The 26,982-nt window shown below is 38.3% G+C and overlaps 1 protein-coding gene across 1 annotated transcript; it reads right to left on the bottom strand.

Annotated features, from left to right (window-relative positions):
• Window positions 1-10,754: 10,754 nt before the first annotated feature.
• Window positions 10,755-12,577, bottom strand: LOC128164560 (temptin-like). The gene is made up of 3 exons (XM_052828478.1): window positions 12,333-12,577; window positions 11,282-11,453; window positions 10,755-10,948 (listed from the first exon to the last, which is right to left on the bottom strand). Exons 1-3 carry the CDS (start codon window positions 12,531-12,533, stop codon window positions 10,842-10,844), a joined length of 480 nt encoding a protein of 159 aa, XP_052684438.1. The 5' UTR covers window positions 12,534-12,577; the 3' UTR covers window positions 10,755-10,841.
• Between the last annotated feature and the right edge of the window lie 14,405 nt (window positions 12,578-26,982).

Raw genomic sequence — 26,982 nt, 5'->3', positions numbered from 1 at the left:
ACGTGCCAAAATTTGGTTATATAACTGTAAGTGTACGCGTACGTGTAAAATAATAAAGATTCCACGTTTTCAACATGTTCAGTTTACTTTCATTGTTTATGAAAGAATTCTATGCCTTAGACGAAACCAAAAGCATAGCTGTCCTTAATTCATCGTCTGCTTTACATTACACAACATCTGATATATACTTAGTCTATATTCTTATCAACAAGTTTTCATCTACTTGTACTTTTGATTCTACACGTGTTGTACAACTTGTAGAATTACGCGGTATAAATACGGAAAATGTGACGTAATACACATAAAGGACTATATATGATAAGGGCCTAAAAAGGCCCACTAAAATGAACATCATCCTTTTACTATCATTCTTTGTTTTCTTTGTACAGATATGTATGTGATGTCTTTACCTAATATTCATTTTGGTTCAAGTTGCTACAATTTAGAAATATGACATTGTAAAGACAACCTTTTCCCGCCATTTTTGCATTTTTAGCGTAAAACAGCTTGTTTTCAAGTAGTTTTTCCTTCCGAAAACATAGAGCGCATTCTTGAACAAATAAAATATTTTAATCAGAGATGTATCTAGCCAAGACTAATAAGTGACGAAAAAAATTTCCTTCTTCAAGCATGCGCTCTATATTTCCCATTCGTAAATAAATAAGAAAAATGTCAATTTTTGGCTGATTTTGATTGAATTATAGAAATGGTGTCACTTCTGACGTCATATACTGCCAGTGAGTGCAAATAAATCAAATAAATAGATGAAAAATATTTTTTATATCAACTCTTCTAAAAAATTAGTGAACATTTTATTGTACCCGAAACACTTAAAAAATGGCGAATTATGGGGGCCAAATTTAACTCTTATCATATATAGTTCTTAGGGGATTCCCCTAGTTACTCGTCCACGTATACGTTTAAATGCTGAACCTCTCCATTGTACTGAATAATGTGTTCCTCCTATGAGACAGAGTGTTTGGTTATCATCATTACTGTCAACTACAACCAGGAGGTCACCAGAGGAGGTACTACAGACACTGAGAATTTCACACCACGTTGTTTAATCCCAGTATCTTTGATTCTTTTATCAGTATAAACTAGATAGATCTCTGTTCATTGTCACCACTGACCATGTCCCTGTGGTGTTCCTTCTCTAGTTCCCCCTGCTGGTTGTAGAGTCTCCTTTGGAAATCCTAACCACGCGTTTACAATTCCTTTGGAATAGTTGGTTCAACAATGTAACCACAATCTTCTGTTATAATGCATAAATCTAACAGAGAACGAAGCTGTTGAAATAGTTTTTCTTTGTTGATTATCTGAGGAATAAATGTTGATAGAAAAACTTTCAGCTTAGGACACAGACTTATTAATTCAGTATCACTGGAATTGCAAGGCTGGCACCATGTGCGTTTAGTAGTTTCTTCAAGTGAGCAATGTTTTGTGTGATATCAGATATTGTACGTTTGATCTCACCTTCTGTCATTTTATCTGTGCAATAAGGATTGCTAGTGTTAGGAATTCATTTAGTCAAGATTATATTGCATATTAGTTTGCTGATCATGGACTTTATTTCTCTGTGTAAGTCTTCCCCTTGTTTGTTCAATACTTTTGTAAGTATTGGGAAGTTTCAGTCATCTTTCGGAAATCGGATATTAAATGCAACCTTTTTATACTCAAGAAAAATGGATTTCTCTAACCCTTTTAATCTTTATCTTAGAAATCTGTTTAACTATTTAACATATCTACTACATCATATATTTGTTATTGATGGGAGGAAAGTCTAAATGCAGCATTTTAATACAGTTAAGCTTAGTTACAATGCCGTTTGGATATGTTTAAGCACTTGGGATGATAAGAAAAAGATCTTCACTTTTTGAAAAACCTCTCTGTGGTAATGGTTCATCAAAAAGGCAATCCCGAACACAGATGTTACACAGAGACATGCCACAGTACATAGAGGGGCTGGGGTTTTACACAGATACATGCCACAGTACATAGAGGGGCTGGGGTTTTACACAGATACATGCCACAGTACATAGAGGGGCTGGGGTTTTACACAGATACATGCCACAGTACATAGAGGGGCTGGGGTTTTACACAGATAATGCCACAGTACATAGAGGGGCTGGGGTTTTACACAGATACATGCCACAGTACATAGAGGGGCTGGGGTTTTACACAGATACATGCCACAGTACATAGAGGGGCTGGGGTCTTACATAGATACATGCCACAGTACATAGAGGGGCTGGGATTTACATAGATACATGCCACAGTACATAGAGGGGCTGGGGTTTTACACAGATACATGCCACAGTACATAGAGGGGCTGGGGTCTTACATAGATACATGCCACAGTACATAGAGGGGCTGGGGTTTTACACAGATACATGCCACAGTACATAGAGGGGCTGGGGTTTTACACAGATACATGCCACAGTACATAGAGGGGCTGGGGTCTTACATAGAGACATGCCACAGTACATAGAGGGGCTGGGGTTTTACATAGATACATGCCACCGTACATAGAGGGGCTGGGGTTTTACATAGAGACATGCCACAGTACATAGAGGGACTGGGGTTTTACACAGATACATGCCACAGTACATAGAGGGGCTGGGGTTTTTCACAGATACATGCCACAGTACATACAGGGGCTGGGGTTTTACATAGATACATGCCACAGTACATAGAGGGGCTGGGGTTTTACACAGATACATGCCACAGTACATAGAGGGGCTGGGGTTTTACACAGATACATGCCACAGTACATAGAGGGGCTGGGGTTTTACACAGAAACATGCCACAGTACATAGAGGGGCTGGGGTCTTACATAGATACATGCCACAGTACAAAGAGGGGCTGGGGTTTTACATAGATACATGCCACAGTACATAGAGGGGCTGGGGTTTTACACAGAGACATGCCACAGTACATAGAGGGGCTGGGGTTTTACACAGAACATGCCACAGTACATAGAGGGGCTGAGTTTTACATAAATACATGCCACCGTACATAGAGTGGCTGGGGTTTTACATAGAGACATGCCACAGTACATAGAGGGGCTGGGGTTTTACATAGATACATGCCACAGTACATAGAGGGGCTGGGGTTTTACATAAATACATGTCACAATACATAGAGGGGCTGGGGTTTTACATAGATACATGCCACAGTACATAGAGGGGCTGGGGTTTTACATAGATACATGCCACAGTACATAGAGGGGCTGGGGTTTTACATAGAGACATGCCACAGTACATAAAGGGGCTGGGGTTTTACACAGAGACATGCCACAGTACATAGAGGGGTTGGGGTTTTACATAGATACATGCCACAGTACATAGAGGGGCTGGGGTTTTATATAGAGACATGCCACAGTACATAGAGGGGCTGGGGTTTTACACAGATACATGCCACAGTACATAGAGGGGCTGGGGTTTTACATAAATACATGCCACAGTACATAGAGGGGCTGGGGTCTTACATAGAGATATGCCACAGTACATAGAGGGGCTGGTATTTACACAGATACATGCCACAGTACATAGAGGGGCTGGAGTTTTACACAGATACATGCCATAGTACATAGAGGGGCTGGGGTTTTACACAGAGACATGCCACAGTACATAGAGGGGCTGGGGTTTTACACAGATACATGCCACAGTACATATAGGGGCTGGGGTCTTACATAGATACATGCCACAGTACATAGAGGGGCTGGGGTTTACACGGATACATGTCACAGTACATAGAGGGGCTGGGAATTACACAGATACATGCCACAGTACATAGAGGGGCTGGGGTTTTACATAGATACATGCCACAGTACATAGAGGGGCTGGGGTTTTACATACTAGTAGATACATGCCACAGTACATGGAGGGGCTGGGGTTTTACATAGAGACATGCCACAGTACATAGAGGGGCTGGGGTTTTACATAGATACATGCCACCGTACATAGAGGGGCTGGGGTTTTACATAGAGACATGCCACAGTACATAGAGGGGCTGGGGTCTTACATAGATACATGCCACAGTACATAGAGGGGCTGGGGTTTTACATAGATACATGCCACAGTACATAGAGGGGCTGGGGTTTACACAGATACATGCCACAGTACATAGAGGGGCTGGGGTTTACACAGATACATGCCACAGTACATAGAGGGGCTGGGGTCTTACATAGAGACATGCCACAGTACATAGAGGGGCTGGGGTTTTACATAGATACATGCCACCGTACATAGAGGGGCTGGGATTTTACATAGAGACATGCCACAGTACATAGAGGGGCTGGGGTCTTACATAGATACATGCCACAGTACATAGAGGGGCTGGGGTTTTACATAGATACATGCCACAGTACATAGAGGGGCTGGGGTTTTACACAGATACATGCCACAGTACATAGAGGGGCTGGGGTCTTACATAGATACATGCCACAGTACATAGAGGGGCTGGGGTTTTACATAGATACATGCCACAGTACATAGAGGGGCTGGGGTTTTACACAGAGACATGCCACAGTACATAGAGGGGCTGGGGTTTTACACAGAACATGCCACAGTACATAGAGGGGCTGAGTTTTACATAAATACATGCCACCGTACATAGAGGGGCTGGGGTTTTACATAGAAACATGCCACAGTACATAGAGGGGCTGGGGTTTTACATAGATACATGCCACAGTACATAGAGGGGCTGGGGTTTTACATAAATACATGTCACAATACATAGAGGGGCTGGGGTTTACATAGAGACATGCCACAGTACATAGAGGGGCTGGGGTTTTACATAGATACATGCCACAGTACATAGAGGGGCTGGGGTTTTACATAGAGACATGCCACAGTACATAGAGGGGCTGGGGTTTTACACAGAGACCTGCCACAGTACATAGAGGGGTTGGGGTTTTACATAGATACATGCCACAGTACATAGAGGGGCTGGGGTTTTATATAGAGACATGCCACAGTACATAGAGGGGCTGGGGTTTTACACAGATACATGCCACAGTACATAGAGGGGCTGGGGTTTTACATAAATACATGCCACAGTACATAGAGGGGCTGGGGTCTTACATAGAGATATGCCACAGTACATAGAGGGGCTGGTATTTACACAGATACATGCCACAGTACATAGAGGGGCTGGGGTTTTACACAGATACATGCCACAGTACATAGAGGGGCTGGGGTTTTACACAGAGACATGCCACAGTACATAGAGGGGCTGGGGTTTTACACAGATACATGCCACAGTACATATAGGGGCTGGGGTCTTACATAGATACATGCCACAGTACATAGAGAGGCTGGGGTTTACACGGATACATGTCACAGTACATAGAGGGGCTGGGGTTTTACACAGATACATGCCACATTACATAGAGGGGCTGGGGTTTTACATAGATACATGCCACAGTACATAGAGGGGCTGGGGTTTTACATAGATACATGCCACAGTACATGGAGGGGCTGGGGTTTTACATAGAGACATGCCACAGTACATAGAGGGGCTGGGGTTTTACATAGATACATGCCACAGTACATAGAGGGGCTGGGGTTTTACACAGAGACATGCCACAGTACATAGAGGGGCTGGGGTTTTACATAGATACATGCCACAGTACATAGAGGGGCTGGGGTTTACACAGATACATGCCACAGTACATAGAGGGGCTGGGGTTTACACAGATACATGCCACAGTACATAGAGGGGCTGGGGTCTTACATAGAGACATGTCACAGTACATAGAGGGGCTGGGGTTTTACATAGATACATGCCACAGTACATAGAGGGGCTGGGGTTTTACATAGATACATGCCGCAGTACATAGAGGGGCTGGGTTTTACACAGATACATGCCACAGTACATAGAGGGGCTGGGGTTTTACACAGATACATGCCACAGTACATAGAGGGGCTGGGGTTTTACATAGATACATGCCACAGTACATAGAGGGGCTGGGGTTTACACAGATACATGCCACAGTACATAGAGGGGCTGGGGTTTACACAGATACATGCCACAGTACATAGAGGGGCTGGGGTCTTACATAGATACATGCCACAGTACATAGAGGGGCTGGGGTTTACACGGATACATGTCACAGTACATAGAGGGGCTGGGGTTTTACACAGATACATGCCACATTACATAGAGGGGCTGGGGTTTTACATAGATACATGCCACAGTACATAGAGGGGCTGGGGTTTTACATAGATACATGCCACAGTACATGGAGGGGCTGGGGTTTTACATAGAGACATGCCACAGTACATAGAGGGGCTGGGGTTTTACATAGATACATGCCACAGTACATAGAGGGGCTGGGGTTTTTCACAGAGACATGCCACAGTACATACAGGGGCTGGGGTTTTACATAGATACATGCCACAGTACATAGAGGGGCTAGGGTTTACACAGATACATGCCACAGTACATATAGGGGCTGGGGTTTACACAGATACATGCCACAGTACATAGAGGGGCTGGGGTCTTACATAGAGACATGTCACAGTACATAGAGGGGCTGGGGTTTTACATAGATACATGCCACAGTACATAGAGGGGCTGGGGTTTTACATAGATACATGCCACAGTACATAGAGGGGCTGGGTTTTACACAGATACATGCCACAGTACATAGAGGGGCTGGGGTTTTACACAGATACATGCCACAGTACATAGAGGGGCTGGGGTTTTACATAGATACATGCCACAGTACATAGAGGGGCTGGGGTTTACACAGATACATGCCACAGTACATAGAGGGGCTGGGGTTTACACAGATACATGCCACAGTACATAGAGGGGCTGGGGTCTTACATAGAGACATGCCACAGTACATAGAGGGGCTGGGGTTTTACATAGATACATGCCACCGTACATAGAGGGGCTGGGGTTTTACATAGAGACATGCCACAGTACATAGAGGGGCTGGGGTTTTACATAGAGACATGCCACAGTACATAGAGGGGCTGGGGTTTTACATAGATACATGCCACAGTACATAGAGGGGCTGGGGTTTTTCACAGAGACATGCCACAGTACATAGAGGGGCTGGGGTTTTACATAGATACATGCCACAGTACATAGAGGGGCTAGGGTTTACACAGATACATGCCACAGTACATATAGGGGCTGGGGTTTACACAGATACATGCCACAGTACATAGAGGGGCTGGGGTCTTACATAGAGACATGTCACAGTACATAGAGGGGCTGGGGTTTTACATAGATACATGCCACAGTACATAGAGGGGCTGGGGTTTTACATAGATACATGCCACAGTACATAGAGGGGCTGGGTTTTACACAGATACATGCCACAGTACATAGAGGGGCTGGGGTTTTACACAGATACATGCCACAGTACATAGAGGGGCTGGGGTTTTACATAGATACATGCCACAGTACATAGAGGGGCTGGGGTTTACACAGATACATGCCACAGTACATAGAGGGGCTGGGGTTTACACAGATACATGCCACAGTACATAGAGGGGCTGGGGTCTTACATAGAGACATGCCACAGTACATAGAGGGGCTGGGGTTTTACATAGATACATGCCACCGTACATAGAGGGGCTGGGGTTTTACATAGAGACATGCCACAGTACATAGAGGGGCTGGGGTTTTACATAGATACACATCCTGGTCACTATACAAGGGGTCAGTGGTCAAACGTTGAACATTCGAGGTTTCTTAATACATATTAAAGATAATGATTTTTTTATTAACAATCTTTAATTCTGTTTATTATTCCCTTATATACATTGATTGTATATTTCTGAGATCGATTTCTTTCTAAGCTCATTTTCCTGTTGTTGTTTTAAAAACATCCAGGTATAAATCTATAAACTTACAGCCTAGCACGTATACTAGCAATTTAATCAACATGTCTGTGCTTTTATGAATCTAACTAGAAATCAACAGGCTTTGGCATGTTTGGCGACTAAACGATAGCCATTGAACTTTGGCAGCATCACGAAAAGCATTGGACGTTGGTGTATCATCCAATCGGACTTTGGCGACTGCGCAGAGAACATCGGACGTTAACGACTTCACGCAAAGCATCGGGCTTAGGCGTGTTACGCCGTTGGGGTTTGGCATATGCAATTCATCGGGAAATGAAAGTAGCAAAGTTGACGAAAGAAAAACCATGGCGACTGCAGGTATATCTCCTCCTGGTCAGATTATCTTTGTGAGAGGTTAAATGTATAAAACAAAGTTTATTTATTTTTGCTGCTAACGTACATTTTGCAGTTGTCCATTGTTTCTTTATACTCCTTTAATATTTGTAGAAGTTATGTACTAGTTAACAATTAGGGCCAGGCAAAAGTTGTTTATTATATATACTGACTATAACCAACGTATCTTTATACCCCCCCCCCCCAAAAAAAAAAAAAAAACTGAAAAGAATTTCATCCTGAAGAAAATGTCAATACAAACCTATTTTCTTTGAAGAATTCCAAATGAATCTCATTATTTATTTTAAACTAAATCTCTTATTTTTCTTTATTTCTGTAGACAAATGCGTCGTCGGTCATTACAACAACCTTAGTGACATTGCACACAACTAAATACATATCTATCAACGTACGAATTATCATATCAACCATATATATATTTATATATACGAATTATCAAATCATTCATATATATATATATATATATATATATATATATATATATATATATATATATATATATATATATATATATATATATATATATATATATATATATATATAAAATATATATAAAGGACTGTATATGTAAACGACTGTAGTGTCACTTGTTTCTCCATCATTCTCCCTGTTCAAATGCACATGTATAGAAGAAGAAAAATTAGAAGGGAGATGTAAATATATACAAATAATTTTTTAATGCCGATACATACTTGTTTTTGGTAAAAGAAATCATTGAAAGAAAAAACTACATAGCACGCTGATACGGATTTTGATTTTCTCTGTAACTCCAACTACATTCATATCCGGTTTTAACAAATTAAAAAAACAACATATTATTGTTGAACTTATTGACAAACACAATATTGCCACAACAATAATGAATTGTGACGTCACAGGACCGACATTTGCACTAGAGCGTGTGGTTGTGTTACTTTGCACTTATTTCCATTTCATAGCTTCAAAAACACGAACCTCTCTACCTGTAACGTAATCAAGACTATTTTTTCTGTAACTTTAGGCCATTTGATGACAGGCAAGTTAATGCACGTATAATGAGTGACAAAAGAAAGCCATCTAACTTCTAGAGTTTAACAAAGAACAGGATCATGCCATTAAGTAATTGCCCTCGAAAGACAAATCAAGCATTCATTTCTGATAGGTGCTTTTTTTTTAATTTTAATTACTTTTTCATTTTATAAGTTTTTCACAGAAAATTTATTCCTAATTATACTGTTTTACAGGCAGGATATTTGAGTTTCAAATCAAGATTTTTCATATTTTTCTTGTGTAAACTTCTTTTCTCTTTCATTCTAAGGGAACAGTTCTACCATAAGGCCGCACAAGATGTCGCTAGGAATGATGAAGTACATCATTTCGAAATCGTTAGACCCAGCCTGAGGGGTGAATAATGCTGCTCCGTCATAATCACTTACTCTCTCCATCTATCTTACAGGCAAATGTGTTCTACAAATTAGATTTTTTCATTAACTAAGCCTTTAGCCAATAAAATTGCAAGTACGCCCGCATCAGACGTACTGTTGGGCCTACTTTACACTGAACTTTCTTTTAAATTCATTAAACACCATACATATTCTTTTAATATTTACAAGACTGTTCATAGTTTTTAATCAATATTGTAGAAACTTGACTCTTTACTATATAATTATCGGCAGGACCATAGTTATCAGGTTTGATAGCACCAGTCTTGGCAGTGCCATTGAGACAACAGAACTATATTGTAAGATACTTCAAGTCAAAGAGTGTGTTAAATTATATCTTAAATATGCACAACGAAAATCTATAATATAATCAGCGGGTACAGTTCACGAAATAGTTTTAAATTAAGGTTTAAGCGAGCAATAAGGGAGAGCAAGTAGATATGCCAGACGAAATTTGTTCTCTGCAGCTCATCATCCTAAAGATGTTTTCGTATATTTGGTTGTCATACGTCGTACAATGTACATAATTTGGAAATATGAAATAAATTATGGCATCCAGTTGTTTTACAATGGAAAATTATGTTTATATTATATGAAAAACTTAGGGAGGGAAACACATTTGTAGGCGACCCGGAGTTCACTTTCTTTACACTCAACGCATAGTTTTACTCCTTTTTAATCGGAAATACTGATGTTTACAGCAGTGAAAAATAAATACTGTATAGAAATTAAATCTTATGATATAAAGAAAACACTATCCCCTATCTTAAACTTCTTGATTCAGCGCTGCTAAAATGAATTTTAGTGTCATTGATATCAACGTGATTCTGTCGCCAAAAGCGCACTACTTAATCGCTTCAACCAATGTGTAACTGACTAATTGTACGTCGCTTCTCGTCGCATCTCATCAATTTTCATGGCGACATATTTCAAAAAATTGAAATTTATCTTTTTCGAATTCGTTGAATTTTTAAGTTTCGAGAAAGTCAATCTTTCGTTGACCACTAAGAATAAGCATGTACAAAAAGGAGAATATATAGAATAGAATTCTTAAAGTGTGTATTTACTTACTGCGTTCGTAAACAAATTAACAGTAAAATGCAGAAATTAATATATTGGTAAATTAAGTTTATTAAAAACAAGAAAAAATATAACAACAAATGAAATGGCTTTCTTGACGTAACAATGTTTGCACTCGTTATACATGGGTAATGGGTAATGGGTATCCCTGACACATGAACGACTGCAGACACACGCCGACGTACTCAGCGGAGGTGCCGACAGTTTCTGAATATTCTGGAATTCCTGAAAGTCAAGAGAGAAATCGTCAAGAAACGTATGTCCTTATACAACATATCACGTGTTGTAAATACATCAGATTAGAAATTTAAAAAAGGGAACATCAAAATACTAAGCAAATCGTTTGTCTTCATATTGAGTTGTTTGATACGTGTAATTGTTTAGTTACAATGTCCGACTGCAAGCATGTAAAATATTATTTTAAAGTAGAATGCTTTAAGAAAATGCAGTAGCTGAAAAAGAGCGTAAATGTAAATTGGAATTCGCCCAATGTACGACTTGCCAGCCGACAAGAGGTCGAAAATAAAACGGAGGAGAATATTTCCTTGTAAAGTATACCTGGATGACTGACGGCGGTCAGCTTGTCACAGTTAGTGTTCGTTTCGTCACAGGGGACCCAGCTACAAGAAGGGTCGCCCAGCTCCTCTCCGTTAGAGCGGCCGTCGTTGTCCGCATCATCCGCACATAACGTCGACCACGCCTGGTTGTTCTCAAGCATTGTCTTGAATGCCTAAAAAAATACATGTGAAACACATAGCAAACTGATTTTAATTACTTCAAGTGATAAAAAGTCAGTTAAATCAAAACATTATTAAGGTTATTTGTTAAGGGTTTTCTTTTTTTTTTCTTTTTTTTTTTTTGGGGGGGGGGGGGTGTTGCTGGTCTTTTTGGGGTTTTTTTTGGTTTTTAGGGGGGGGGGGTGTGGGGGGGGGGGGTGGGGGTGGGGGTTAGCTTATAACAATTCATGCGGCTAATGGCTTATAATGAACTTAAAAAGAAATCCAAACTGAATTGGTCTTGGAGTGCGGGAAGTGCAATAATACTAGTAAGTATAAAAATGGGGCGGAGTGGTTGGTTTAGCCAATTATAAAAGATGAAGCAAAAGTTATCAAGTTTTCTCATAGTTTGCAAGTTGTAGAGGATTGGGTAAGTGGGGGAATAGGGGAGGGGGGGGGTCTTTGAATATACCACCTTTGTATGCGAAAATATCCTTATGTATAGTTAAAGTAAAGTGAGGCTGGCATAGAACGTCCAAAAGTGATCTTAAATGCATAGATGGTCTTATTTATCTACCTTTTTCTAAGTAGAAGGCTGACGTTGATATTTAGACTAATGAGTCACAAGTCAGGACGTTAGATGTTTCCAGTTCCCATTTCTCCAGACAACGATAAAAGAAAGTATCCTTTTGAAATCATTCTTCTCACTGTTTCGTTTGAATTTTTTTATAAAAATATATGGAGTGAATTAAAATACCTACAAATGCTACTATTTACCTAAATTTAAGTACAAACCTCTAACAAAGCAGTAACTTTTTAGTTAAACATGTACTCTAATATTCTTTATCTAAAACGTCCACAGCTTTTAAGTAAAGGAACAAAGTGTTACTCACCAGACCAAAGCTGTTTCTTTCAGCATAGGGTTTATCACAGAATTCATGTCCAACAGAAGTTATGTTGTAATAATGGATCTGGCCAGTTTCGTCCTTGCACACATGAGGTACATAATCTACGGGTATACTGGAATCATAGTACGGCCAGCTCCGTACCGAGGGCGTGATCACCACAGATAGAACAAATAGCACAGCTCTCATTGCGTCGACTTCAGCAGAATTTCCTTAACTAGTGCACAATGCACTCTCTTAAGTAAAAGTTTGGACGTCAATTCATCTCACGTCGCCGCCCTCTTTATGTTAATTAGATCACCACAGTCTGTTTAAGTTATTCAAATCAATTTGTTAACGCGAGAGCACTGTTTTTGTTGTTTTTGGTTTGGGTTTGTTACTTTCGTCATTAGAAATTAATTGTAATAAATTGAGGTGGTTAGGTCACATGAGAAAAATAAATACAAATATCAGATACTGTATTTACAAACATTTGCTTGCATGCCAGTATAATCAACATATGTTTATTGTATTCAAAAACCTCTTAAAGATCTCAGGTTGAAACAAAAACATGGGAATGATTAATTAAGCAAATATCATTTGCGCAAAGGTTTTGACTCATATTTTCAGTTCATTTTCAATGATCATTATCGTGGACGCACTGTTTTTAAGTTTTCTAAATATTAATAGCAGTTATGATTACATTTACATATATAAAAAGCAAAGATTATTCTTAAAACTATTTTGATCATACTTCATTAATTAATAACTTTTTGGTTACGACATTAACTGTCGACCACTGTGTGACCGTCTGTATACAAATCTACTTATGTGTGGTTAATCAATGCATTCAATCGTCACTTAAGTGATCGACTTTCTGCATCTTTCACCTAAAGTATAAAAAAGAAGAGAAACAAATTTATGCGCGCGATACTCAATTTGTATGCAAGCATCGTGTAGGACAGTATATGTATGTAACTGTCTATGTGTATGATTGTATTGTGTGGGACAATCTATGTATGTAACTGTCTATGTGTATGATTGTCTTGTATGGGACAGTCTACGTATGTAACTGTCTATGTGTATGATTGTATTGTATGGGATTGTCTATGTATGTAACTGTCTATGTGTATGATTGTATTGTGTGGGACACTGTATGTATGTAACTGTCTGTGTGTATGATTGTATTGTATGGGACAGTCTATGTATGTAACTGTCTATGTGTATGATTGTATTGTATGGGACAGTCTATGTATGTAACTGTCTATGTGTATGATTGTATTGTGTAGGACAGTCTATGTATGTAACTATCTATGTGTATGATTGTATTGTATGGGACAGTCTATGTATGTAACTGTCTATGTGTATGATTGTATTGTGTGGGACAGTCTACGTATGTAACTGTCTATGTATATGATTGTATTGTGTGGGACAGTCTATGTATGTAACAGTCTATGTGTATGATTGTATTGTGTGGGACAGTCTACGTATGTAACTGTCTGTGTGTATGATTGTCTTGTATGGGACAGTCTATGTATGTAACTGTCTATGTGTATGATTGTATTGTATGGGATTGTCTATGTATGTAACTGTCTATGTGTATGATTGTATTGTGTGGGACACTGTATGTATGTAACTGTCTGTGTGTATGATTGTATTGTATGGGACAGTCTATGTATGTAACTGTCTATGTGTATGATTGTATTGTGTAGGACAGTCTATGTATGTAACTGTCTATGTGTATGATTGTATTGTGTAGGACAGTCTACGTATGTAGCTGTGTATGTGTATGATTGTATTGTGTGGGACAGTCTACGTATGTAACTGTCTATGTGTATGATTGTATTGTGTGGGACAGTCTACGTATGTAACTGTCTATGTGTATGATTGTATTGTGTGGGACAGCCTACCTATGTAACTGTCTATGTATATGATTGTATTGTGTGGGACGGTCTATGTATGTAACTGTCTATGTGTATGATTGTATTGTTTGGGACAGCCTACGTATGTAACTGTCTATGTGTATGATTGTATTCTGTAAGACAGTCTATGTATGTAACTGTCTATTTATATGATTGTATTGTGTGGTACTGTCTATGTATGTAACTGTTTGTGTGTATGATTGTATTGTATGGGACACTGTTTGTATGTAACTGTCTGTGTGTATGATTGTATTGTTTGGGACAGTCTATGTATGTAACTGTCTATGTGTATGATTGTATTGTGTGGGACAGTCTACGTATGTAACTGTCTATGTGTATGATTGTATTGTATGGGACAGTCTACGTATGTAACTGTCTGTGTGTATGATTGTATTGTATGGGACACTGTTTGTATGTAACTGTCTGTGTGTATGATTGTATTGTATGGGACACTGTTTGTATGTTACTGTCTGTGTGTATGATTGTATTGTGTGGGACACTGTATGTATGTAACTGTCTGTGTGTATGATTGTATTGTTTGGGACAGCCTATGTATGTAACTGTCTGTGTGTATGATTGTATTGTATGGGACACTGTTTGTATGTAACTGTCTGTGTGTATGATTGTATTGTGTGGGACACTGTATGTATGTAACTGTCTGTGTGTATGATTGTATTGTTTGGGACAGCCTATGTATGTAACTGTCTGTGTGTTTGATTGTATTGTATGGGACACTGTTTGTATGTAACTGTCTGTGTGTATGATTGTATTGTGTGGGACACTGTATGTATGTAACTGTCTGTGTGTATGATTGTATTGTTTGGGACAGTCTATGTATGTAACTGTCTATGTGTATGATTGTATTGTGTGGGACAGTCTACGTATGTAACTGTCTATGTATATGATTATATTGTGTGGGACACTGTATGTATGTAACTGTCTATGTGTATGATTGTATTGTATGGGACAGTCTACGTATGTAACTGTCTGTGTGTATGATTGTATTGTGTGGGACAGTCTATGTATGTAACTGTCTATGTGTATGATTGTATTGTGTGGGACAGTCTATGTATGTAACTGTCTGTGTGTATGATTGTATTGTATGGGACAGTCTATGTATGTAACTGTCTATGTGTATGATTGTATTGTGTGGGACAGTCTATGTATGTAACTGTCTGTGTGTATGATTGTATTGTATGGGACAGTCTACGTATGTAACTGTCTATGTGTATGATTGTATTGTATGGGACAGTCTATGTATGTAACTGTCTATGTGTATGATTGTATTGTGTGGGACACTGTATGTATGTAACTGTCTGTGTGTATGATTGTATTGTTTGGGACAGCCTATGTATGTAACTGTCTATGTGTATGATTGTATTGTATGGGACAGTCTATGTATGTAACTGTCTATGTGTATGATTGTATTGTGTGGGACAGTCTATGTATGTAACTGTCTATGTGTATGATTGTATGGTATGGGACAGTCTACGTATGTAACTGTCTGTGTGTATGATTGTATTGTGTGGGACAGTCTACGTATGTAACTGTCTATGTGTATGATTGTATTGTGTTGGACAGTCTACGTATATAACTGTCTGTGTGTATGATTGTGTTGTATGGGACAGTCTATGTATGTAACTGTCTATGTGTATGATTGTATTGTGTGGGACAGTCTATGTATGTAACTGTCTATGTGTATGATTGTATTGTATGGGACAGTCTATGTATGTAACTGTCTATGTGTATGATTGTATTGTGTGGGACAGTCTATGTATGTAACTGTCTATGTGTATGATTGTATGGTATGGGACAGTCTACGTATGTAACTGTCTGTGTGTATGATTGTATTGTGTGGGACAATCTATGTATGTAACTGTCTATGTGTATGATTGTATTGTGTGGGACAGTCTATGTATGTAACTGTCTATGTGTATGATTGTATTGTTTGGGACACTCTACGTATGTAACTGTCTGTGTATATGATTGTATTGTGTGGGACAGTCTACGTATGTAACTGTCTATGTGTATGATTGTCTTGTGTGGGACAGTCTACGTATGTAACTGTCTGTGTATATGATTGTATTGTGTGGGACAGTCTACGTATGTAACAGTCTATGTGTATGATTGTATTGTGTGGGACAGCCTACGTATGTAACTGTCTATGTGTATGATTGTATTGTGTGGGACAGTCTATGTATGTAACTGTCTGTGTGTATGATTGTATTGTGTGGGACAGTCTATGTATGTAACTGTCTATGTGTATGATTGTATTGTGTGGGACACACTACGTATGTAACTGTCTATGTATATGATTGTATTGTGTGGGACAGCCTACGTATGTAACTGTCTATGTGTATGATTGTATTGTGTGGGACAGTCTATGTATGTAACTGTCTATGTGTATGATTGTATTGTGTAGGACAGTATATGTATGTAACTGTCTATTTATATGATTGTATTTTGTGGGACAGTCTACGTATGTAACTGTCTATGTATATGATTGTATTGTATGGGACAGTCTATGTATGTAACTGTCTGTGTGTATGATTGTATTGTGTAGGACAGTCTACGTATGTAGCTGTGTATGTGTATGATTGTATTGTGTGGGACAGTCTACGTATGTAACTGTCTATGTGTATGATTGTATTGTGTGGGACACTCTATGTATGTAACTGTCTATGTGTATGATTGTGTTGTGATGGGCTATTTACGTGTTACTGTCTTCATCTATAATTGTGTTGGACTTTATGTGTAAATAACTGTCAATATGGTTGTAAAGTGCGGGACTGTCTTTACGTGTAATTGTCTAAGGTTAAGATTACATTTTGTTTGACTGCCTACGTGTGTATGTATGTTTGTGACTGATGATATAAGTGACTGTCTAAGTGATTGATGTTTACATATAAAATCGTGTTAATATATATAATCGTCTACAAACGACACGCATATCTATTTTGATAGCCGTTGTGACTGTTTACATCTGAAATGTTTTCATTAATTTGACTTTATACACTTGCTGAGAAGGTAAAATGAGAGTAGTTTTTAAAACGACAATCTTGGATCTTCATTTTTAAACAAAATAAAATTGTGTCTTTACTCACTTAAAATGTTGTTTCGTTCCTGTTTTTAGTTTTGATAAACACAATTTATACAAAAACATGTAAGGAGTAGAAATGAATTATAACCAACAAAAAAAATATGAACTTGCTTTTTCAAAATCCCGACACAGTCTGGCTTAAAATCAAGTAAACTTTGATTATTCATACTGTAATTAACCTTTCAAAGGAGAACCCCTGAAGCTGTCGTACAACGATATTAAAATTTTACTTAGCATTGACTCGAAACCGCAAGCATCAAAATACACAAGGAAATTAAATTGATTTTCACTAGCCGCCCTACATATGTCATATACATATGTCTAGTAATCGATGATTTAACAAATAAATTCCGATTTATCTGAAAAAACAATGGTAAACATTTGTACTAAAAAGTACTCAGTAAACCGTTTGTTCAAACGGTAGCATTGATTTAGGCACAAGCAATTTTGCCGTACAAAAGAAAGATGCAATAAGACTAGATATCAAAAAATTCAAGACGTTTAAACCTTTGTACATCTGTAGGTGCCACAAAAAAACGAGATCGAAGAAACAAAAGCTGATACATGTATTCTGAAAGCTATGACTTGCAAAAAATTCATTGCAATCTCTAAACAAGTGTGGATATTGGTCCTGTACAGCACAAGAGCCAAACTAAGAATCTTCATCTGTCTTGATGGAATAGTCTAAGCCGTGGAGGACCACAGAAATAAATGAAAGAAGACTAACACAAATTATTTTAAATCCCTTCGACAATCCTGAAAATATACTAGCCAGACAAGATCCCTAGCTTAAACTACATATTTGTAATAGAACCAAGACCCCCCCCCCCCGCTACTTTCAGCAAAAATTTGATTTGGGAGAGATTTTGGAAAGCCACCATTTCAAAAAACTCACTGGCATTTGAAATTTGGACTTTATTTGAAAAATTAGTTCAAACACATGACTTGAACATCAAATGCTGACGCTTGAGCCACATTCTATAGTAGTTTGTAAAACAGCAAAATAGTCACACATCAATATTTATTATAGCATGCCGTTTTTTGGTTTATTTCGATAGAAAGTACGTCATTATTTTGAGGCTTTCCATGCCCCTTATAGAAAGAATTAATTATTAAGAATGTAAGTTGCGGCTGTTGGGGGGTCGCAGGTTGCTGTCAGCGACCTTGTTAGCGATCTCAATTGTAGTTAAGTTGTAACGTGTTTACCTTAACACCGAGTTTTACGGGATCCCTCAGTTACTAAACTGAGTTTGAGATATAATAAAAGAACTTTATTACAAACTACTAAGAAAAATTTAACTACGCAAAAAATAATAACTCCGCCTGAATATGTACAAGATCGGCGTATTTGATCAAATTATTTCCTGATTCGTTTGAGTAACAAAAATCACCTTTAAAAAATAATCACTTGCAATTCTAAAACTATAAAAACTACAAAACTAAAACTCAAACTCTACTTATAAACAATTAAGATAACTAAAACAAACTATACTCAACTAATGAGTTTCAATCTGTATTCAACAAATGAATATCAACCAACACCAAGGAATGCGTACTCAACTAATGAGTAAACCAAATTCCATGAGTACTCAACAAATGAGTACTCAGTTACTCAATCTCTGTGTAGCTAAAAAAGTGTAGTATGCTCGGCACACCCCGCGAGAGTAAGGAAACTTCCACGTTCTCTTATGGGCAAAATCACCAGGATACTAACCTTTTGCGACACGTCTATATTCTTCTGAAGTTAGAACTACTCTGATCTTGTGTTGGTGATGCGACGCTTATATACCCTTTTAACGCGGACGTCTGAGAAAACATCCCTTTATCAGAAGCGGGAAATTAAAAAAAAATGAAATCTATTTACATTACATTACCCCCTTCCACGAGAAATGCGTCCCGCATTTCACATGGCTTATTCAAAAATATTCAAATCAACTCAAGAAAAAAAAAATTTTAAAAAATGTAAAAATTCTAGTTTAATAACAAATAACATCAAATACTTCAATATTTCACCTAAATATTGAGAAATAAAAAATGTTCGCCAATAACAATATTGCGTACCGTCTGTACAACAAAAATATCTCTATCAGTATAAAGTTTGATAATTGTCTCTTCTTCAACAACATGACTTATTCTCACGATACCATCATCTGACTTGGTCGTGATGGTTTTCTCTACTTTGCTAAACTGGGTTGGCTCAGTTTGTACAGCAACACTTTTCATGAGGGGTTGTTGTTTTCTACCGCCTGTAGTTAAATCTAACGAAGCACTGCTTCCGACTTGACAATGAGTCTTTGTTTCTGCAGGAGACAACTTTGCCTTTTTCGCTGGGATAAATATCTCAGGCGCTGTGGGCTTTCTTACTACTCGTCCAATCATAAGTGCATTCTCGTCAGCAACTTCTTTAATAGAGACCGTAGATTCTCTGCTGATTGGCTGGCTCGGCTTTTCGGCTTCACTTGGATCCTGTTTTCCACTGTCACTTTCATCAGAACTTGATGAACTAGAAAGTTCTAGCTCATCTAAGACGCTGGATGAGGAAGGCTGAGAAACTGCCTCTCTAATCTCTGATTTCTCAGTAGAGTGCTTCGATTTCTTATGACGAATCAAGTTAGCCTTTCTCGCAGTCAGGTACGTGCACTCGTTGCATTTGAATTGTTTCCCTTGCTGCTTTTTGCAGCACAACAAAACATGCTCAAGAAGTCCTTCTCGGCTAGAGGAGGAGAAGGTACACATAGGACACTTTTCATGCGGCTTTACTGGTGTCATCTTGGTATTCACCATGACGTTTTTCTAAAAATAGAAATAAAAACCATCAAACCAAATTGATAATACTACCATCTACTTCACTAAATACTAAATAACCTAACCTAAACTATCTATTTAACTCACTCATCCTTGATGAGAACTAATACCACTTTGTATCGTAATCGGTTAACCAGGAAGGTAACTGCTTCGTACGCTTAGGTCTGATATTTTGAGTTTCGTGATCCAAGCTATTTGTTTCGGCTTGATCACTGTTTTCTGAGTTTGTTTCAGGTACTCTTTTATTCTCATTTTCACCTGTGAGTACTTGAGGTCGGACACGCCTCATTCGGTCTACGTGAATTACTTGAGGAGTATCCCTTGGTCCACAGTTTACTTTGTAATTCACATCAGACAGTTGAGCGAGAACTTTGAATGGACCATGCCAATAACTGGTTAGTTTTGGAGAGAGCCCACTCTTGTGTCTGGGAAAATAAACAAAAACTAAATCTCCAATTTTGAAGTTTTCCCAATTCAGCTTTTTATCATGATATTTCTTCTGTCTGAGCATTTCTGTACCTGTCTGTTCTCGAACATACTTATGAGCGCCTTCCAATCGTTCTTTGAGTTCCCAAGCCCAACTGGATTGAGGTATTGCATCAATACTAGATGGCTTCTGGTACATGATGTCCAGAGGAGTTGCTGTTTCTCGTCCTAACATTAGGAAATTCGGTGTGCATCCTGTTGTTTCGTGTTCTGATGAGCGGTACGCCATCATTACATAAGGTAACTGCTCATCCCAGTCCGTATGGTATTCGTTGACATAGGCACTCAACATGCTCAATAAGGTGCGATTAAATCGCTCAACCATACCATCAGACTGGGGATGGTACGGAGTTGTATGAGTTTTGTGTATGTGTAATAGTGTGCACATTTCATTAAAAAGTAAACTCTCAAATTGACGACCCTGATCTGAATGAATGGCATATGGAACACCGTATCTTACAATAAATTCTTCTACGACGATCTTTGCAACTGTTCGCGCTTCCATATTTGGCATGGGATAGCTCTCTGTCCATTTTGAGTAATAGTCGGATACAACCAATATGTATCTGTTTCTTCTCATCGTTTCTGGCAGTTCACCTAATATGTCTATAGCTATTCTTTCCATGGTACGACCTGTTTCAACAATCTGCATAGGAGCACACTTCTTTCTGTTTGGACCTTTTCGTTTCGAGCATTGTTCACATCCCGCAATATATAACCTGGTGTCTCTCTGTTAACCAGGCCAGTAATATGATTGTCGTATCTTTGAGAGTGTTTTCCTCACTCCGAGATGTCCCGAGGTTCGATTGTCATGGCAATATTCGAGTACTGTTCGTCTTGAGCTTCTTGGAATGATTGCCTGAAGTTTGGTTGTTTTCAGTTCAAAATCATCCCATTTTCTATATAAAATGTCATCCTTGCAAACTTATCTTTCATACTGGGCGAGTAAAGACTTCACTACTAAACTTTCACCACCAATATCCTTTTGCTTTGGTTTCACACCTTTGAGTAACCATTGTTTCACCATGACAATATCGGAATCTTCTTCTTGAAGCAATTTCAGCTCAGGGCTTGACAAATTCGAGTCTTTGTCTTCTGCTTTCTGTGCTGACATAATAACTTCTTTTTCTTCAATTTCTCGGTATCCACATTGATGACAAGGTATGCGACTCATAGCATCCGCATTCTGGTGTAACTTTCCGGGTCTATGCTCAATGTCCATATCATAAGCCGACAATATATCAACCCATCTAGCTAATTGACCTTCGGGATTTTTGAATCTCATCAGCCATTTTAATGAGCTGTGGTCTGTTCTTATTGTAAACTTTCTTCCAAGCAGATAGTGTCGGAAGTAGCGTACAAAGTAAACGACAGCAAGTAACTCCTTTCGAGTTACGCAATATTTTCTCTCTGATTTGGAAAGGGTTCTGCTCGCATAGGCTATGACGTGCTCCCCGTCATTGCTCCTTTGCGATAAAACAGCTCCAATTGCATCAGAACTAGCATCTGTATCCAGGATAAAGGGTTTTGAAAAATCTGGATAAACCAATATGGAAGCTTTTGTTAGACAATTCTTTAGATTTTCAAAGGCGTTCTGACAGTCACTGGTCCAGACAAAATCTTGTTGCTTCTCAGTTAGGTGAGTCAAAGGTTTCGCCTTCTCAGCTTGTTTCTCAATAAATCTTCTATAATATCCACACAACCCGAGGAATGATCTCACTTCTTTTGCTGTTGTGGGAACGGGCCAATCTCGTACAGATTTGACTTTCTTTGGATCTGTTGATACACCCTTGCTTGAGATTACATGACCAAGATATTCAACTTCTTTGGCAAATAGTGTACATTTCTTTGCTTTGAGTTTTAGACCAGCTGCTTCTAACTTTTCAAAGACCTTACTAAAGTTCTCCAACATATGCTCAAACGACTTACCGATAACGATAATGTCGTCAAGATAAATGAGACATATTTGCCACTGTAATCCTGCAAGTACAGACTCCATTAACCTCTCAAATGTGGCTGGAGCATTGCTGAGACCGAAAGGCATAACCTGGAACTCGTAAAGACCCCGCTTTGTTGAGAAAGCCGTCTTTGGTTTGTCTTGCGAGTCCATCTCAACTTGCCAGTATCCAGAACACAAGTCTAAAGTACTGAACCACAAGGAGCCGGAAAGGTAGTCTAGTGCTTCATCAATACGTGGCAGGGGATATGCATCTTTTACTGTCACAGCATTGAGTCGCCGATAATCGACGCAAAACCTCATAGTGCCATCTTTCTTCTTCGCTAGCACTATTTCTGATGACCATGGGCTTGTACTTTCTTGTATTATATTTCTCTATAGCATGTCATCAATTTGTTTGTCCACTTCGTCTTGCCAGTGTACAGGTACTCTTCTCATAGGTTGCTTGATTGGAGCAGCAGCTCCCGTATTAATCTGATGTTTAATTTTATCGGTTCTACCAAGATCTTTGTCAGAGGATGCAAAGACATTTGCATGGTTCAGCAAAAACTTCTCAACTAAATTTACTTGTTCATAATTAAGGTTTTTGACTGTCTTCTCAAATAGTTCTTTCAGGAACGGTGGTAGATTTTCATATGGATTCTGATTTTCAGTGGTACTCATTATGCTGTCTATTGGATTCATATGTCCAACAATGGTACCAGGGTATACATGCTTTATATCATTCGATAAATTCAGTAATCGAATGGTTACCAACTTGTCTGCATTGACCAAAGTTCTTCCAAGCAATAATTGATCTTCTCCTTTGAACTTCTTAACTGGCTCAATGAGATGAGTCAGCTCTAGGAAAGGATTGCAACTGTTGTAATCAGGGATGTCAACATGGCCTATTGTAACTGTTTCTGTTCTTGGGGGCAAATTCAGATGCTCATTGACTGTAACGCGATAACAGCCAATTTTTCCGACATAAGATAGGGAAAAAAATTTCTCACCGACTTTAATCTGATTGTTGCATACATCGATGACGCAGGAGTGATTCTTCATGAAGTCTAACCCTAAAACTCCATCAACTTGTAAATCAGCAACAGTCATCTTCTGGTGCAATGTAAAGTCATTCTCCAATGTTAACGCGACTGTAGTCTTTCCCTTAACTTGAAGTTTGGTTCCACTCGCGCAAAGTACATCATGTGCATGTACATCTAACTCAAGGGAAAGATTTATTTTCTCGTAAACATGGGAGGCAAGAATACTGATGGTAGTTCCTGTATCTATCAACAATTTCACATGTTGGTCATTCACAACAGCATTTAAGAACATTCCAGCTTCGTTCTTCTGATGACTGATACCCAGTTTGTTAGAAACTGAGGTTTCCTGGTCATTGCTTAATGAGGAAAGTTTGCTTCTGTGAGAGTCTGGTTTCTTGCTCTCAGATTCTGTGTTCTTTGGTTTCTGGTGTTGCGTTTGACTCGATTTCGATAGTTCACAATATCGACTAATGTGTCCGCGTCTTCCACATTTGTAACAAGTTTGATGAGACATTGGACGTGGCGTTTTCCTGCCATTTGTTTCAAATGAGTAACTCTTGTTCTTTGGTTCTCCATTCTTCTTCAGCTCAGTGAGCTCATGAAGCATCGTCTTCAGAGTCTTTTCCATATTGCTCATTCTCGATTCAATATCTGACTCTCGAGAGTCTTCAGTAGGCACTGAATTGGTTAAAGGACGAGCGAATTCCTTAGTTTCTTGGCTCCTTCGGTCTGATTTTACATAAGCTTCTAACTCAACAGCTAGACTTACTGCTTCATTTAATGTTTTTGGACGACTTTGTTTGATACGTATTCTCATATCTGAGTCAAACAAAGCGTCTATAAACTGTTCTTTAGCTAGAGTTTCACGAACGTCAAAGGGAGCAGAAGGATAAGCTAAATTTGTACGACGTCGAATGGACTGACCCAACTCTGGCAAAGTTTCTGTAGCTTTCTGTCTCTTTTCTCTCAACTGAACGCGATACAGCTCCATTTGATTTGCAGGGAGAAATCTTTCTTCGAGGGCGTTTACTAAGATAGAGTAATCGTGACTCACACCACCTCCTAAATTACCCAAAACTCCCTGTGCTTGACCGCGTAGCGAAACTGCTAGGTAAAGACCTTTTTGTCTTTCTGACCATCTATTTAATTCCGCACAAGCCTCAAAATGAGACCTGTAATCTAACCAGGATCCGTTTCCATCGAAAGTTGCAGGTTTAATGGATGCACCCGTATGTGTATGTTCAGTTGTGGGAATTCTTCCATCGTCGTCCTCTGACTGTTTGTTTCTATCGCGTAAGCGATGATGCCTAACCGTAATACCGTCCATATTTTCTCTCAACGGATAGGAATGCTCTCTTTCTTCGCTAAGGAGCTCATGCTGAAAATTTCGTTTCTGATGTTGCATCTCAGGTTCTCTGACGACCTTATATGGCGTTGAAATCTTTACTTTAGGTCTTGCGCCATTGTAAGAATCTTTCACGCGAGTATCCTCTCTATATGACATAGGGAAATCAGATGGACGCTGTGAAATAACCCCTGAATCTGTTTCTCGCTCAGTTCCCGAAACAGCTGTATGTGCATAAGGCTTTGGCGTCGAATGACTCATCATTCTCGAATTTCCAAGGAAGGTATTTGCAACTCTTATTTGCTCAATTTCTTCTTCAAGGGCAGATATCTCATCCTCGATTTCCTCAACAGTCTTTTCTGTCCTATCACCCATTTCAATCTTATACTAAAATTGCTCTTAAAAATTCTTAACTAAAAAAATACTCAAAAATGATTCAAACAAATCTCAATTATCCCACCGCTGCCACCAAAAAGTATGTAACGTGTTTACCTTAACACCGAGTTTTACGGGATCCCTCAGTTACTAAACTGAGTTTGAGATATAAAAAAAGAACTTTATTACAAACTACTAAGAAAAATTTAACTACGCAAAAAAATAATAACTCCGCCTGAATATGTACAAGATCGGCGTATTTGATCAAATTATTTCCTGATTCGTTTGAGTAACAAAAATCACCTTTAAAAAATAATCACTTGCAATTCTAAAACTATAAAAACTACAAAACTAAAACTCTAACTCTACTTATAAACAATTAAGATAACTAAAACAAACTATACTCAACTAATGAGTTTCAATCTGTATTCAACAAATGAATATCAACCAACACCAAGGAATGCGTACTCAACTAATGAGTAAACCAAATTCCATGAGTACTCAACAAATGAGTACTCAGTTACTCAATCTCTGTGTAGCTAAGAAAGTGAAGTATGCTCGGCACACCCCGCGAGAGTAAGGAAACTTCCACGTTCTCTTATGGGCAAAATCACCAGGATACTAACCTTTTGCGACACGTCTATATTCTTCTGAAGTCAGAACTACTCTGATCTTGTGTTGGTGATGCGACGCTTATATACCCTTTTAACGCGGATATCTGAGAAAACATCCCTTTATCAGAAGCGGGAAATTAAAAAAAAATGAAATCTATTTACATTACAAAGTCTTGATTATTCCAAATGAATCGCAAAAGAAAGATGCATAGGCATACTCAAATTTGTAAAAATGAAAGGTAAGTTTAAATTGTTAGCTGACATTTTACAACATTAACTTAAAATTCACTAAATTTCTTTGTTGAACAATCTGCATGAGGAAAACATCAAAAACTTGTACTTGAATTTTAATAAAATAAAATAAAATCAATTTTAAAAAATAATATCATTTATTGCAAATGGTGATGAGGGTATTAGTCCCTAGTTTGTTTTACAAATGACCACAGAATTTTTTTTTTATTAAAATTCAAATATGCAAATTCTAAATTAACTTTAAAATCTAAGCAACAGTTTGAAATGAATTAGTTTTTACAAATGCAAAAACAAAAGCGTAATTCGATAGATAATGGTAAAAATATGTATTCATTACCCTTTTTAAAGAATTTTTAAAATCTCTTAGAAAGTACCATCAAAAAGGATTAAAGTCACAACTTAACGAAAAACTATCTTTATATTTCATTATTTGCTTTAAAATGATTCGTTTTGCTATTATCATTCAACAAAAGCAAGATACAGAGCTAACAAATCTTTGTTATACATAAAATCTATTATGGTTTTGCTAAATTTTAGCTGCTTGAAAAATAATGTGTGAAGAATAAGAAAATATGACAAACACTAGTAACTATCTGAATTGTATCCCTAAAATAGTTCACCGTAAAGAAATTTTATTGAATAAGAAGTACATTAAAAATGTGTTTTAACGTAATCTAAGAGAGTTAACTCAAACTTTAATTTAAATAGTATTGAATGCTTTATTGTTAGCAAGTATCTTATATAATAATTTGGCAGGATTATCTTTGAAAAAAGAACA

The sequence above is a fragment of the Crassostrea angulata genome, chromosome 10, assembly GCF_025612915.1.
Source record: "Crassostrea angulata isolate pt1a10 chromosome 10, ASM2561291v2, whole genome shotgun sequence".
Taxonomy (NCBI): Eukaryota; Metazoa; Mollusca; class Bivalvia; order Ostreida; family Ostreidae; genus Magallana; species Magallana angulata.
The sequence above is the reverse complement of the archived record's forward strand: the minus strand, read 5'-3'. Positions and strand labels throughout refer to the sequence as shown.